At 26.5% G+C, this 16,990-nt stretch overlaps 1 protein-coding gene across 1 annotated transcript in view; it reads left to right on the top strand.

Moving 5' to 3' along the window:
- slo (calcium-activated potassium channel slo) overlaps positions 1–16,990 on the top strand; it is a 70,702-nt gene that overhangs the window by 49,369 nt on the left and 4,343 nt on the right. Inside the window, exons 14-24 of the mRNA XM_070635213.1 lie at positions 2,299–2,331; positions 5,465–5,542; positions 11,039–11,110; positions 12,952–12,984; positions 13,735–13,891; positions 14,273–14,338; positions 15,284–15,458; positions 15,517–15,741; positions 15,802–16,215; positions 16,281–16,643; positions 16,707–16,917. Of these exons, the coding sequence (XP_070491314.1) occupies positions 2,299–2,331; positions 5,465–5,542; positions 11,039–11,110; positions 12,952–12,984; positions 13,735–13,891; positions 14,273–14,338; positions 15,284–15,458; positions 15,517–15,741; positions 15,802–16,215; positions 16,281–16,643; positions 16,707–16,889 (1,799 nt within the window). The 3' untranslated portion in view covers positions 16,890–16,917. The remainder of the gene's footprint in view (positions 1–2,298; positions 2,332–5,464; positions 5,543–11,038; positions 11,111–12,951; positions 12,985–13,734; positions 13,892–14,272; positions 14,339–15,283; positions 15,459–15,516; positions 15,742–15,801; positions 16,216–16,280; positions 16,644–16,706; positions 16,918–16,990) is intronic.

Raw genomic sequence — 16,990 nt, 5'->3', positions numbered from 1 at the left:
ATTTATTTCAATTTCATAAATACAATGGGAATAAATAAATTGCTATCCATTGCATATCATATTTGAGTGTAATATATAAATTCGAAAATATAAAAAATCTTTATCGCTTGTCGACCTTAAATTGAAAAATATCTAACGGAACCAAAAAAAAAATAACTGAATTTGACGATTGACCAAATTGAAATTAATGAACCGCCTTTGATATAAGTCAATATGGAAATAAATAAAGCTATTAAGTGTCTATTTTTATATATTTTTTTAATTTTTTTTTATTATTTTCTCCTTCTCCGCTCCCAAAATTTTTCTTATATATAAATATGATGCAAATTTTTTAAATAAATATTGTTGATTGTAATGATGCATTTTAAAAAGTTGTAAAAAAAAATTGAAATATATATTTTTGAAATGCATATATGCTGAAAAAAAAATAAATTGGATTATAAAGGAGAAAAAAAAACAAATCCTTTTATATGCGATTTGTGAAAATTAAAATTTTAATGTTACCTGCAGTTATACGTTTTCTTTTTGTCCCTTACTATCTATTACTCTATCAATACTTGAGAGGGATTTCGATTGGAATGTGATAGAAAAAAAAAACTTTTAATGGTCGTTTGAAAATTTTAAAAAATATTTTTTTAAAATTTTAAAAAAAATTTGAAATTTTTTTGATGAGTTTTCATGTTAAGTTGAGAGTCGAGAACCTAGTGAGGTTGAGTGAGGTACCTTACCATACTTTATGGGTTAATTCTTTCAATAAATAAATCTTCTGTATCAACATTTTTTTCCATCTTCATCTATCAACACTGGTGCAGAGGCTATATATATCATTTGGTGTCCAATCGGATTTAGACACCTTATTTGCACTCAATAAAACGACCAATATTGCAACCATATCTCTGCACCAGTGGAAATAACATCGGCAAGTAGGTGTCATTGATAGATCATTTTACTGTAATTTTTACTTATTTTAATCATTAGAGTAGCCAAGGGAGTCAGAGACCCTCTTCAAATAATCACTGATTTTTAAAAAATTATTATTTTGTTTTCTACAAAAATCTTAATTAAGTCTTAATTTATGTTTTTTGTACTGAACAAAAAAGTTATGTAATCTTAAGTTTAGACTCGACTGATTTGTCATAAAATGAATGCCAATATGACTGGTAGGATGTAGAGTGGCATGGTGTCTTATGGAATGATTTAGGCGCTGATTAAAGCAAGGCTCAGACATTCATATGAAAATTTGTGAAATCCTAGCAGACAAGGAACATGCTGATGTGTATAATTTAATTCTGTAAGATTATATTGATTGAGTATACCCATTAGCATGCTCATTTAGGTAAGTCTGAAACTCATTGTCTGTTAGGATGGGTGTCTAAGTATTGGCCAAAAGGGTGGAAACTAAGGAATGGTTCCTAAAAATTCTTTAAAATCAAATAATCTTGCTGAATCCTTAATCGATACGGAAAAACGTGTCGATATTCACCATCATGGAGTAGTCAAGGCAGGTCTTACCATTAATTCCTAAATATTTTGATTTTTTATGATTTTTTTTTGGAATTAATCCTAATTTTCCATCCTTAAAGATTCAAAAGAGTCAAAAAAAATTAAATAATGGTGTAAAAATGTATAGTCTGGTATATTTAAGACGCCATGGCGGTGAAACTAAGCATACAATGAGGTGACAGCGCCGCTAATGAGGAATGGTTAAAAAAAAATACTTTCTGGCTACGACCAAATCTACAAATTTGTCTGTAATATGATTTATACTGTCTAAAATAAGTTAAACTTAAACTTGATGCTGCAGAAGATTCAGAATTTCTAAAATGTCCTTAATAATTATTTTTAAATTAAAAAATAAATTCAAACTTAACCGTTAAAAATTAAATTTTTTTTTTGTCACATGACAGGATTTCCTTCTCAAGCTGTTTATCCTTATACATAGATAACATGCGAAATTTATGTATTTTTAATATTACTTAATTTTTAAGTCTACCTTCTAATTCCTATTAAGTATAATTTTTATTTTTCAAATCTATATATATCCCCTGTCTATACTCACTTCCATATATAAGCTGTATATCATCATGAATACTAACTAACCCTATATTATCTGTCTATCATTCTATATTTTTAAATTTAACTTAATTATATTACTTATTTTATAAAACAAAAAAAACTATTTTTTTTTCTATCTAATTAAGATATTTAATTATTTTAAAATTTAAATTTTTAAAAAAATCAACCAAAAAAAAAAAATTACAAATACTATAATTTCTGTATGTAACCTTGACTCGACAGTGACAGCGCAAACGAGGAAATATGATGAGCTAGGTAAAGAGCTAAACTAGAGTGTTATATTTTATATACATAAAGAATTTTTACCAAAAAAAAAAAAATCTACTATAGTTTAAAAAGTTCTTTTTTTAACTGTGAATATCGTGCATTTTGAAAGTACACACAAACTTACTTTTTTCATTGAATGACTTTTAGTCTACACTTGTTTTTTTTATATATATTGATATAATCTTCTTTAAAACTTAGATGAGAATTTTTACTTTTAACCATAAAAAAATGTTAACAAAAAAAAATAACCAAAAAAAAAGTTTAAAATTTTTAGTAATTTTTTTCATTAAAACTCATGTTCACATGAGGCTATAAGCCTGTGAATTTCATATAGCACACACCTCTTTTTTTATTAATCATCCTTGCTGAGAAAATGAATAGAAAAAATTAAAATGTTTGTGAACAGAGTTTTTTGGCATTTAACTTTTTTGCAAAATATATATATGAAAATATAAATATATAAATGCATTTTCTTAATAGACTGTGGAAATGTTTGAATTTTCAAGATAATTAAATGACCGTTAATTTTTGAATTTTTGAATAGTCATAAAACTTATAAGATTCAAAAAAAAATAAATGACCGTTAAGTTTTGAATTTTGTTGTTAATAAAAAAACCAATAAAATGTTAGAAATTTCATCAATTTTTAAATTTTTAATCAAAATTATTCTAAATCAATCTTAGTACAATTGTTTATGTCAAAAATAAATGAGTTTTTAATAATTTTTTATAACGCTCAAAATAAATTTGAATTATTTTGCTAATAGTTTAATTCGAAAATTTATCGAATTTTTCATTGGTTTTTGTAACGGTCAAAATAAATTTAAAATTTTGACACCTTTTAACATTTTTCAAATCTTTCGAAATTCAATTTCGAAGGAATTCGACGCTCAAAGTTTCCACAGTCTGTTACATTGCTATAATCAAATTTTTTCACTGCATACTACATTTATAGTATATTACGTAACTTATACATACATCCTATATTCTATATATATACATTTTTTTGTGGAATGTTGATTTCTCGTGTAAAAAAACTTTTCCTAAACATTTTCATTAACCTAACCTAAAAAAAATCTTATATTTATGCTATTTTTGATGATTTTTCTGATTGAGAGTTTACTTATCTTGTTATGATGCATTCGCTTATATATAAAATAATAAAAATCCATCAAAAAACATTCATAAAACTTTTTATGAAGCAAAATGAGTCAAAAAAAGTTTAAAAAATTCACTTTGATAGATAATAATGATGTTTTGGAATGAATTTGTATATTTACGTTTAATCCTTCTTATTTAAAACTTCCTTTTGTTCCATTAACACATGTATATAACCATACGAAAGACGAATTTATGGCTATATTATGTCATTTACGGTTTTATATACATTCGTCTAGATCAAATTTCTTAAATATTATAAATATATTCATCAATTCCTTAAGTTTTAAAGTTTTTCCTTTTTATTGCACACGTTTTTTTTATCCTTTTTTGGAAGTGACTTTTTCTAACAAACAAATTTTTTTTTCTGCAAAAAATGATAATTTTCTCATGCAAAATAATTCCTCCTTTTTATGTTTCAGCATTTTTAATTTTACATAATTTTATTATTTTAACATTTTATTAGTTTTTGGTTTTTTTATATCGATTAGTGCGGGTTGAAATTGATGGATTAATTGAAATTGCATTTGTATCAAAAAATATAAAAATAATTTCATACAAAATTTCCAAAAACTTGTGAAGTATATAATTTTTGATCTTGTGAAGTATATATCAAACAAAATTTTCAAAAAAGTCTCACCAAATTTAAGATTTGTATTGTGATACAAGATCAAAAACAAAGTCGGTTTTTGAAATTTACAAAAGATTACATTACATTTTGAAAAAAACTAATTTGATTATCTTGGGAATTGAACCCATTACCTTTGAGTACTTTTGTTCAAATAGTCGATGTTTGCTGATTTTATGCTTGGATCAATCACAAAAATTCAATTTTAATTCAATATAAAGTAAAGAATTTTAATTCTTTTGCAAAGTGTTTTTGTCAATAATTAAGACATGGAATTCTTAAATTAAATTATCCCAAGTGACAAAAATGGATAGAGGTTGGTCACGGATCTACGTCACTCTGATTAATTATGAATTTACTGCAAATTACACTAATTTTAAACTCGAAGTCGACTAAAATTTTGTTTGGAAAAGTTGACTCAAGAAAAGTTCATATAAAATTGGAGTCAATTTCGAGATCAGGTTAAATCTGATCACATCTCCATCCAAATGAACAGAACCACAATTTTAAAGCATATAATCAAGAACTTCAATTTAAAATTTCTTCTTTAAATTTCAACCCGCATTTAAAACTAACGAAAAAAAAAGCTGTAGAAAATCAAGATAAGATGAAATTAAATAAAGTTTCAAAATTTATTATTATTTGGATTAGAGAAATTTAATGAAAAAAGTTATGGTTAATTTAGTGAAAAATTTATGCAAGTATCCTCTAGAATTTGTACAAAAAAAAAATCGATAACAAAGGAAAATATGAAATTTTTCTACGGTTTTTAAACAAACAAAAAAAAAATGAATTAATTTAGTTTCCATTAGATTCTGTTAATTATTCTTCATTTAGTAAAACCGCATGGATTCTTTTAGCATAATTATCCTTACGATCCCAAACTTACTAATCTATAAATTAAATTAATTAATTTTTTCTATTTTATTTTCAGTTTTATTTTTCTCTTTTAAGTTGAAATTTTGTTGAATTTTTTTTTATAAAAAAACTATTTTAATCACATATTCTTTCCTACATACGAAACATAAGACAGATTCACACTCTCCTGAATGATCATATGTAAAATTTATATTAAAAAAACTATTTTTTTTTTCTCTAAAATAATAATTAAAAAAAATTTTCAGCTTAATGCATCATTAATCTTTTTTTTGTTAATAAAATAGATAAAATTCTGACAAATATGACAAAGTTTATGCTACTAATACATAGTTCCATTATGCTACAACTAATGAAAATTCCAAAACCTCAGAAAAATTTGAATTTGAAATTGTTTAAAATTCAAAAATTTAAAGCTTAAAAAAAATTATTTTTTCATATTGATCTGATGGCTTTTCAGATGTTGGCATGATAATGATGCAAACAGGAATGGTAAAACAAAGCATTGATTTCACTTCATCTATTAAAGCATTGGATGGTACGATAATAATAAAAAACAAAAACAAAAAATGCTCATAGTTTTTTTTGCGATATAACCTATATTTATACTCTTTTTTTTGGGCACATATTTTAAATAATCTATCTATATACTATAATTCTATATATATAAAATATAATTTTTACATACATTGATCACCAATGCTCTCAATGTTTAATTTTTATTGCTAAATTTTTTAATTGATTGAGATTTTATTGCAGTAATTTTACTTTTATACTTTTTATTGCTACTCAACAACAAGTAATTAACAAAAATTAATTTTTCCAAAATTGTCTTAATTGAGAATGGAAAGGTAAAGAAATTTGAAGCAATGCTCATAATTTTAGGCACTTTTTAGGAAATGAAATCAAAAATTAGAGTTTGAAAATTAAACTTTTTTGGTTTTAGATCTGTAAAAATTTATGCAAATGCATTCCATTCTCAAAAATTGGTGGTTGTGGATTGGGGTTGTTGATGATGATGATTTATATTTTGAGGAGAACTGTTCAAAGCTTCATTTTATGTCTTTGCGTCAAATTGAATTTGAATTTTGAATTTTTCAAACGATTGAATATTTTTGAATACAAATTGATATTTCTAGGATAATGTGAAAATCTTGGACCTTGCATTTAAGTCCATTCTTTGGTTATATGTGGCTTTGAATTCTTTTCCACAATTCCATTCAATTCATTTGATGTTTATCTAAAATTAAGGCTCATATTATGCAAGATCTCGAATTCAATCTAATTCAAGTTAACTCGTCTCAACTTGAGTTGATTTAAAACTTCAAATCAACTCAGTTTCCTTTTAAATATTCAAAATAGAATTGAATTTTGTAAAAAAAAAACTTAACCTAAAGAGTTTAGTGAACTTTTTCGAAGATAAATTTAAAAATCTGAACTCAGAGTCGAATTGTCCAAGATTTTTCAATCCATTTTGTGTCAAATCAACACATATCTTTTTGAATTTTTAGAGCTGATTTGACTCCGAATTTTTGTTTAAACTCTGTACTAGTTTCTAATTAAATTATTATAAAATATTTGAAAGTAAAATTGAAAGTGAAATTCGTCTTAAATTAATGAATTCATTACCATTTGATCTTTTAAAGATTAATCATAGCATGTAGAAGATCTCATCCAATATTTCTCTTAATTTATTCAATTCAAGTCTTTAAACTTATATCATAATTCCTAAAAATATTTCAAAAATTATCTCAAATCTAAAAGAATTCTTCAATACAAAAGTAAATCCAACCAAATAATTCACCAAACAATAAATCAAATCCGAACAAAGTCAATGAACTCCCAAACATTTTGAATCATCAATAATCATGCGACCACCTCCATAATCATTCAATTAATAACAATAAAAGTTGATTGATAAAAAAAATAAATAAGCAGAAGCTGTGACATGGCAAAAATCATATTCATGAGCATAAATATGACAGTAAGAAAAAGGCAATATATACATGAAAGTTGAAATGCTGTAAGCATAACAATCATCAATTATATGATTTTTCTCATTGACAAAAGCTTTTGGTATATCTGTTGTAGCGGTGATCTATACGTAAATAGTAAAATTAATTATGATATGGATATGGTGAAATATATACATACATAATAAATCAAAAAAATAAGACTGATTATGATGTTAGGTAAAAATAATCATGATGTATATGTTGTTAGCTATATATGTACATAAATTATTGATATATGTATACATAAAGCTAAAGCTTCCTCATTCATTGGCTAAATATAAAGTGTAATTTCCTCCCAAAAATCGTCTCCTCCTTATTATTTTTCAATCATATAATTTTTTTTTTTTTTTTTTTTGATAAATTAGTTCTTTTTTCTTATTACGAATAATGTGATGACAAGAATGATAAATAAATTGAAAGAAGTTAAACTACATAAAGCAACAATATCTACAAATATCCTTCTGTCCTCTCTCTCACTTAATGATGTGTAAGCTCATCAAGACTATTCAAAGAAAATTAAAAAAAATATTTCAAATTTCAATCGAAAACGAATTAAAAAAAAAACTTAAAATAACAAAAATGTGAAACTTTTTTTAAATGTTACCCCCCTTAACAAATGAATTTATTTATCTACCTGCAGACTAATCATATTGAAAAAAAAATTTATAAATTTTTTTGTTATTGCATGTGTGATTATAGTGGCTTTAATGAGGAAAAAGTTTCGAGCTCCTCCTTCTCCATCAAAAGTAATAAGTCCATCAAGTACGTATTTCAAAACAAAATCTAATTTACTCAAATCAAAATGCTGTAATGTCATATATATTTTTTATATATCTACTTATAATTCGTAATTCGTATATATATATCGTAAATATAATCAATTGGTATTGAATGAGTGAATGAATATGATAATTTTAATCTATTCAAATAATTAAAAATAATAATATGATAAACTCAATTTTATATTATCCTTAAAGTTTTACATACATTTTTCGGTAGATCAATGGAATTTTTTAACACAATTCGTGTTGGCCATGAAGGAAATGGATGCTATAAAGTCGTCAAATTATTGTTTTTTAAATCGAATACTTTATGGCTCGTTCAACTTCCTTCATGAATGACGGGCGAAAAGCTTTTTTGAAAAGTTAAACGGTTTTTTAAAAGAATTTAAGAAATTTTTCAAATTTTAAATTTTTAACGGTTTTTGAAGATTTAAATACTTTTTTGAAATCTTCCGATTTTTTTGACAATTTTACGATTTTTAACAAATATTCTAAAATTTTAAACTTTATGTAAATTTTTAAAAGTTTTTTGAAGATTTGAAATTTCAAATGAAATTTCTTTTAAGATTTACAATTTTAAATGAATTTTAAGATTTACAATTTTAAATGAACTTTTAAGATTTTAAGGGTTTTTGAAGTTTCAAAAATAAATGAATTTTTAATGTTTTTTTTTTGAAAGATTTGAAATTTAAATGAATTTTATTATTCAAATATTTAACGGATTTTTTTACAAAACGAATTTTTAAATTTTCTACGAATTCATAAGATTTGCTGTTATTAAAAATTTCATAATTTACCGGTTTTTAAGAGTTTGAAATTTAATTCTTTTTTTTTGAATAACTTTATTTCCGTTAAGAAACAACTTTTTTAAAATTTAATGTTTTTACTTGTTTTGATATGAATTTGACCTAGGCATGCAGTTTTGGTGAATTTGCATGTATCTTTTTGAGATTTTCAATTAAAAAAAACTCCTAAAATTGAACTAAAACAATTTTTTCCCTTTAATGTTGTTTTTATCCTGAATTTTAAATTTAAAACTTTAATTTCAAAAAAGCTTTTCACCGTCAACATATTTTTCCTCTTCGTTTTTCTTTCAAAAAATTGTGATAGATGAAATTATCTTCTAAATATTTTTAAACTAAATTAAAAATTTAAATTAAAAAAATCTAAAGAAAATTCAAAAAACAAAGAATTTCATAACCTTAAAAAAAGTCAAATTTTTTAAATATTTTAACTATACAGTATAGTGAAACTTGCTTTCATTGTTTGAAATTATTAGATAGGATATAATAAATTTTGTGGCCATATATATGATGTTAGTACAGGTATCATTTTTGAAGCATTATTTCTTGAACAAATTTTTTTCAAATCAAAAAAACACATAAATTAATTTTTAAATATCAAAACTTGTCCCACCTCAAAAAAAGAATATTTTTTCAACAAATTAAAAGAATTAAAAAAAACTATTAAAAAATTATTTTATGTGAAATTTCACTTCACATTATTTTTATCAAATCAAATAAAATTTTATGTAAATTCTCTCAATTCCCATTTTAAAAATCAAAAAAAGAATCTTCGATTGGAATAAAAAATTTCGATTATCGCTTATTTGTCCGTTGCTACGTAGACATCACACACTTTATACTTATCGTAAAAAAAAATATATAAATTTATTCGTAACATTTAGTAGGCTAGGCTATTTTTTTCAACGGAGGTAATCCTGTATCTTATAATTATTCCAAAAGGATAAAAAAGAGTTTCTTTCTGGGATTTTTCAGTCACATGAGAGTTGTGTTGGTCTAAAATGTGTTGTATTTTATTTAATGGAAATATATATCTTTTAATATCGATGTAAATGTTTTTTATATAGACTAGATAAATTTTGTAGATTTATAGTAATTTGATAATTGTGCAATTGTGCCTTAGACAAACATATTTTTGGAAATAATTTAATATTTTTATGGATTTTCAGCGAAATTTTTTCAATTTTTACAAAGTATTTTGAATTTTAAATGAACACTTCTTGAAGGATTTTTGAAAAGTTTTAAGTCTTAATAAAGAATATTATAGGAATCGTCTTTTTGTGATCTTTCAATAGTTCTGAACAGAACTCGAAGTCGACTCGTATTTTAAATGGACAAATTGACTCGACTCTTTCGAATTTAAGTTATGGATTTAAGCATGGATTTAAGTTCATAGCTCATTTTACTATTGACATAACGACATATCAAAGCTTTTTCAACTTCATTTTCCCTTTTCGAGATTCAAATTTGGAAATCATGAAATTCTTGATCTAAAATCAGAGTCAATATCCATGATTATGCAACATTTGCCCAAAATCAAACTTTTATTAACAGAGTTTAGAGTCACAGGCAAATCAGAATAACAAATCAAAAATTTCCCACATTTATTTAGACAATTCATTTTCCAGATGTCCTAACTACCCCTTAAATAGTTCAAAAATTGAAAATATTAAAAATCAACACATTTTCAACCAAAGAGACTCAAAGAAACGACAGAAATATTCTAGAAAATATCTTTTTTTTTTTCTCTCACCGTACGAAAAAAAGTAACGAATTCTAAAAAAAAAATTGAGACACCTACAAAATAACACATATAAATACATAAAATTACACCTTATATCAAATTATAAAGAACATCACACATTATTTCAATTAAAATTTTTAATTTCATTAAGTTCAATTTATAAAAGAAAAACTTTTAAGTTTTAATGCTCTCGATGTTTTTTCATTTAACTTATTAATAATTTTCGAATTAAACATTTCATTATGTAGAAATTTAATTTAACATACACATAAATCGAGCATCGTACAATGTTGTCTTGGCATAAATAATAAACTCTTTTTAATATTATGTGTTAAATGTCGCTTAATGTTAATGTTATATGCTTTATGCTGTAATATCTATGCTTGCTAAAAATATGTTTTGAATTCACCTTAAATCTCACTATTTTTAACTCTATCTTGCTTTATAAATATTTTGTTTTGATGTCATATTCTATCTTTGCTGCTTTTAAAATCTATTTGCTGTAGTTCAGTTTATAAATATAAAATAAAGGAACCAAAAAAACAGAGATTAGGATGAATTTCGTTTTTTACTCTCCTTGATTTTTATCATTTTAAATAATTTAATTTTTTTTCCTTGTATAGAACTTCCATTTTTAAAAAAAAAAATTAAAAAAACAAAATGTGTCATAAAAATATCAAACATTTACAGATGATCATCCTGCCGCACCAACATATACTCCTCCTGAACTTCCTAAAAGAGTCCATGTGCGGGGATTAACTGGTAAAAAAAATTGTTTTTCGAAATAGAAAAAAAGAGAATTTTTTTTTCAAATTTTTTAATTTTTTGCAAACTTTTTTTTGTCCTTTTCACGAAATATAATTGGAAATGAGATGGAGATTTTTTCAAACTTGAGCTGACAATTTTGTGCTGCTCGGGACTATTTTCCATTGCCAAAAAATCTTCACTCATCTCAAAAGACGCAGACTCATGCCCTATTTATTTTTCTTTTTTTTCACGATCTCATTTCTGTAAATACTTATCAGTTCCTTTATACTTTCGCATAAATATTCCAACTTTACCCCCAAACCATTTCTTTCTATTTAGTGAGCTTTTTGGTATGAATTTAATCATTTTTTTATTAATCCATTTATGTAATGATGTAAATTTGTAATAAATGAAGTTTGAAGTGAATACTAATAATTGGGCCTAGTTAGGCTTAAGCATATAGAATTTTATATGTTAACTAACTCATTGTACGTTGGCGTTATACGCCGAAGGTCCTGGGTTCAATCCTAGGTCATGTATAATTTTCAAAGCTCTTGTTCCATATCGACGTTCTAACTGACAATAAACATGGATTTTAGTACCGTAATACCTCTGTACTTAAAAGCATGATTTTTTTGGGTGATTCTTGCACAGCTGTAACTAAGTACATTGCAGAGTACGTCATAAGAATGTACTCGTTATCAAGTCTTATGACGTACTCCTGTCCTTTCGATATGAAGAGCTTACAACTGATTTGAATCCCACTATAAACTGCCTAAAATGTACAATAGATTGCTAATCGCAGTGTCTTCAGCTTATAAAGACTGAACTCCTCAAATATTTGATACTTTGACTCATTAGCTTGTACTGAGCTGGAATCGAAAGTTCAGAAGCTTGGAAAAATGTCAACTCAATTTGCTCTGATCTTTGATATTAAAGTTGATGAAGAAATTTGAATTTGAATTTAATTGACTAGTTTGTAATGTTAATAAAATTCAAGAATACTCAAATCTACAGAAAAAGTTTCGTTTAGAGATTAGACTAGATTCATTTTAGAAAAGAAACAATGAATAGTGATCTAGAAGTAAAGTAGGACAGATAACAGAATCATCATGTAGTGAACTTTTAAGAATCAAAATAGTAATTTTTGGTTTGAACTAGTTTCAATTTTATCAATTTCAATTCTAGAAATCTCAAAATATTGTAGAATTCACAAAATAGAAACTAGAGTAAAAGGTCAAACTGAATTCACAATATTCATCCATCCTTCAACAATTTTAAGAGTAAAGAAACTTCTCAATTCTCTTCCAAAAAAAATTAAAATTCCTGAATATAAATCACTAAGTTATTGATTTATTCTCTGAGTTGAAAGCCCTCCAAAAAAAGTTATATGACCTTTCATCGACTGTATTACCGACTGTATTTCCTTCGACTCTTTTGTTTTAAATTTACATCCGCTTATCCTTTTCTTATTCTTTTTTTGAATAGCTTTAGTAGAGTTAGATGTTGTGTTGATTCACGATATACGATATAGTTGCTTTATTAGTTGAAAATCTCAAATTTATTATTAGTTAAAGTATATTAAAGTATATTTTGTTGCACTTTATATGTAGCATATGTTTAGTAGCCTAATCATATCCATCGAATTTTGGTTTTATTTTATTTAGATAGATTTTTTTGATTTCTTTTGCTGATTTGAGTAGAAATGAAATTCATAAAAAAGTTAAAGAATTTTTTAGAACAAAACAAAAAAAGAATTAAATTTCAAAAAATATGTGCTTAAATCGCATTGCGTTATTTACAAAATTATCTCTGTATTCTTTTCATTAATTCATGCTGCCAATTGCCAATTATAGGGGACGTAACACGAGAGCGTGATGAAATTAACCGTGAGTAGATTTAATTCATTTAATCTTAATGCTAATAAATCAATCAATGTAGTGAAAAAATATATAAGAAAGCGCATTAATTTGGCGAAGACATTCATTTTATGCTTGCCGACAGATGTTCAATAATCGCTAATTAATTTGTGTCAATTCATAATTGATTAATTAATAATTTAAAGATTTAATTAAAAATTATGACTTTTGAGTGCATTTTTTACATGAGAAAAAAATAGAAATAATTTTGATGCGAAATAGTTTTTGGCCGCACATCATCCATGTCTGCTTGTCTGTCTGGTTTTATTGCTTCTCACTCATGAATCAGTACTTTCAAAGTTCATAAAACTCATCGACTTCCTATACAGATTTCCTACATATCAAATCTTCATATTTAATCGAGTCATTGTATTTGCGGCTATAGAATGGGAACTACAGAGTTTTCTGATGAATATGTTGAAAACTCTATTGTGGTTAATTCTAATAATATGCATGATTATTTGATCAGATTAAGTTTAATTTGGTCATTTTTAAAGGACAATTGATTAATCCTTTTCATTCGAAATTTCCATACCAACGTTTACTTTCACCGAACCAGTCGCTGTTTACTTACAATTATAGAATTGCACATTTCATGTTTTTGGTCCTCAAAAACCTGCACTCTTTCAATCCTTTTCAACATAAATGCGCTCAAATATGCCAAAATATCAATCATACTCAAAATTCTAATAAAATTTCAATTCTATTGCCTCATTTCAGTCATTAATCGTAATAGGCGAATGCCATCAGTTAGTTCTGGTTCTCATCAAATGTTAAATTCCATACAAACAAAACAAGTTAACAAAGTTAAACCAAATGTTAATCGACCACCAAATGGTGCTGAAGGTGTTGTTGTGTCTCCATCCTCATACAATCGGTAAGTTCGAGAGCTTTTCAAAAAGTTTTTAAATTTTATCATTTTTTGACAAATTTCTCATCATAAACAAAAATAATAAATTAAAAGAAATAAAATTTTTGGAAAGTCATGACAATTTTGGAACTGAAAATTTTAAACTTTGAGAAATGACTTTAAAAAAACAATTTTTGTGTAAATAAAAAGCTCACGAAATTTAAAAAAAAAAAAGCTTTTTTAACGAGATCTATTTACATTTTTTTACTTCTTCTATCTCTGTTTATCTCTCTTTCTCTTTCTCTCATTCTCTATTTTAAAATTACCACAAATTTTATCAACAAAATATTCTCTATTTATATGCAAAAAAAATTTATATTCATTTTAACACACACCTACATTTTATAGACCTGCGGAAACGGAAGCAAATCCATATGCGGGATATCAACTAGCATATGAAGTCAAAAAGCTCATGTACGATAAGAAATTTTGACTTACTATATCTTTTGAGTTCTTTTTTACCAAAAACCTTTTTTTTTTTGTTATTTTTTTGCGTTCATTTTGTGATTGTAGACTTTATTTTTGAGTTCTGTTCTTTATCTCAATGTGAAGTGAACCGATCTTTCATTTATATTGTTTAAATGTCCATTGACCATGTAATATATCTGTACAAATATCTTTTTTTATTTGAGTATACTCGCCTTATTTAATTTTTTCGTTGCATTCCTCCTCGTCACATTTTACACACTTTTATTTCCATTACTTTAATTGGTTTTTAATCGATTTACAAACATTTAGCAGGGATTAATTGTTTTGTGAGGCTTGTTTGAAGTTGCTGGATGTTGTGGAAGTTCGAATTCTGCTTTTTAGTCCTAATTTTACTACAATTTCAATTAAAATTATGAATTTACTGGATCTTCTGGATCTTTAGCTTTGTATAATGTCACAACTGAGTAATCTGAAGCATCTGCTCCTTTGTAATTGTTTAATTGTACTTTAAATGACTTCCTTAATGATTTATTTATTCACAATGATGTTTATTCTCTGAAGTTCAAAAATTGAACATTTTATCAAAAAGGGGTTTTGAACTATGTAAAATTTAGTTACAATTTGAATTACAAATGGACGTTTTAACATTTTTCTAGAATTCGACGTAATTAATCATTTAAATCTTAATCATCATCAACTTCTTCTTCTAAATTCTCAACTCAACTTCCTTAATTGCTCTTCAATCATCCACAAATCTTCACAATCTTCAATCTAGTCTCACCAACATTAATCTCTGAATTACGAAATTTACCTTTTATTTTATGAGTTTGTAGCTTGACCGTAGATAATATTGAAGATGTTGATTATAGTCAATACATCAAGGTGTAAGATATTAATAATAATGATTATTTGCCGATTTCATTAACATAGGCCTACGGCTCGTGGAGGATCAGGTACACAAAATACAAATGGTGGTGTGACGCTACAGGCTGGAATTGCGGATGATCAGTCTAAAGATTTTGATTTTGAAAAGACAGAGATGAAATATGATTCGACCGGAATGTTTCATTGGAGTCCAGCTAGAAGTCTTGAAGAATGCATTTTGGTAAGCTTCCCTTAATCCTTGAATCTTCAGTTCTAATGCTTATTATTCTCTATTTTAGGATCGAAATCAAGCAGCAATGACAGTATTAAATGGACATGTTGTTGTGTGTTTATTCGCTGATCCAGACAGTCCACTCATTGGTCTCAGAAATTTAGTTATGCCTTTACGCGCATCAAATTTTCATTATCACGAATTAAAACATGTTGTTATTGTTGGTTCTGTTGATTACATTCGTAGAGAATGGAAAATGTTACAAAACTTACCAAAAATATCTGTGCTTAATGTAAGTCATGGTCTGTTTGGCATTCAACCAAGTCATTAATCTACAAATTCTTTATTATAGGGATCACCACTTAGTCGCGCTGATTTACGTGCCGTGAATGTAAATTTATGTGATATGTGCTGCATTTTATCAGCAAAAGTGCCATCAAATGATGATCCAACGTTAGCTGATAAAGAAGCAATTTTAGCATCTCTTAATATAAAAGCCATGACATTTGACGATACAATTGGTGTACTGAGTCAGCGGGGTGAGCAAGACAATCTAACGCCGGTTGGAAGTCCAATCGTATTACAAAGACGCGGATCTGTATATGGTGCAAATGTTCCAATGATTACTGAATTAGTTAATGACAGTAATGTGCAGTTTCTTGATCAAGATGACGATGATGATCCTGACACAGAACTTTATTTAACTCAGCCGTTTGCATGCGGTACTGCTTTTGCCGTCAGTGTATTAGATTCATTAATGTCGACGGTAAGAACTTAGGTTATATATTTTTTGAGGTTATGTCCTAATCCAGCTATATTTCCCATCCACAGACATATTTTAATCAAAACGCCTTAACATTAATTCGTTCGTTAATTACCGGTGGTGCAACACCTGAATTAGAACTGATTTTAGCAGAAGGTGCTGGACTACGTGGTGGATATAGCACGCCGGAGAGTCTTAGTAATCGAGATCGTTGTAGAGTGGGTCAAATATCACTTTATGATGGACCATTGGCACAATTTGGTGAAGCTGGTAAATACGGCGATCTATTCGTTGCAGCACTAAGATCATATGGAATGCTTTGCATTGGACTTTACCGATTTCGTGATACAAGTTCGAGTTGTGATGCTAGTAGTAAACGTTATGTAATAACTAATCCACCAGATGACTTTCAACTACTGCCAACTGATCAGGTAAGCTGTTAACTTTGTGGATATCCAATAACTTCAGCTGCTAACTGTCATATCCAATTCTAGGTCTTTGTTTTGATGCAATTTGATCCGGGATTAGAGTATAAACCTCAAACAAGGCCAAATGCACAAAATTCAGGCGGTGCAGTAGGAATTAACACAGGAAATATTGTTAGTAGTACTCGTCAAAACAATAATCAAGTAAATCAAGTAGGCGGTGGTGGGTCAAACAAAGATGACAACTCTTGACTATTGCTGTGCAGTGCTTTAACAGACGGTAAGATAGAGAAGATAGGGTTGGATTGTGGATCTTGAGATGAAAACTGATGTGTATGATGGTTTGGCGGAGT

The sequence above is a fragment of the Chironomus tepperi genome, unplaced genomic scaffold, assembly GCF_022539635.2.
Source record: "Chironomus tepperi strain 1889 unplaced genomic scaffold, CSIRO-AGI_Ctep_v1 contig_85, whole genome shotgun sequence".
Taxonomy (NCBI): Eukaryota; Metazoa; Arthropoda; class Insecta; order Diptera; family Chironomidae; genus Chironomus; species Chironomus tepperi.
Note: the sequence above shows the minus strand (reverse complement) of the source record. Positions and strands in the feature narration are given on the sequence as shown.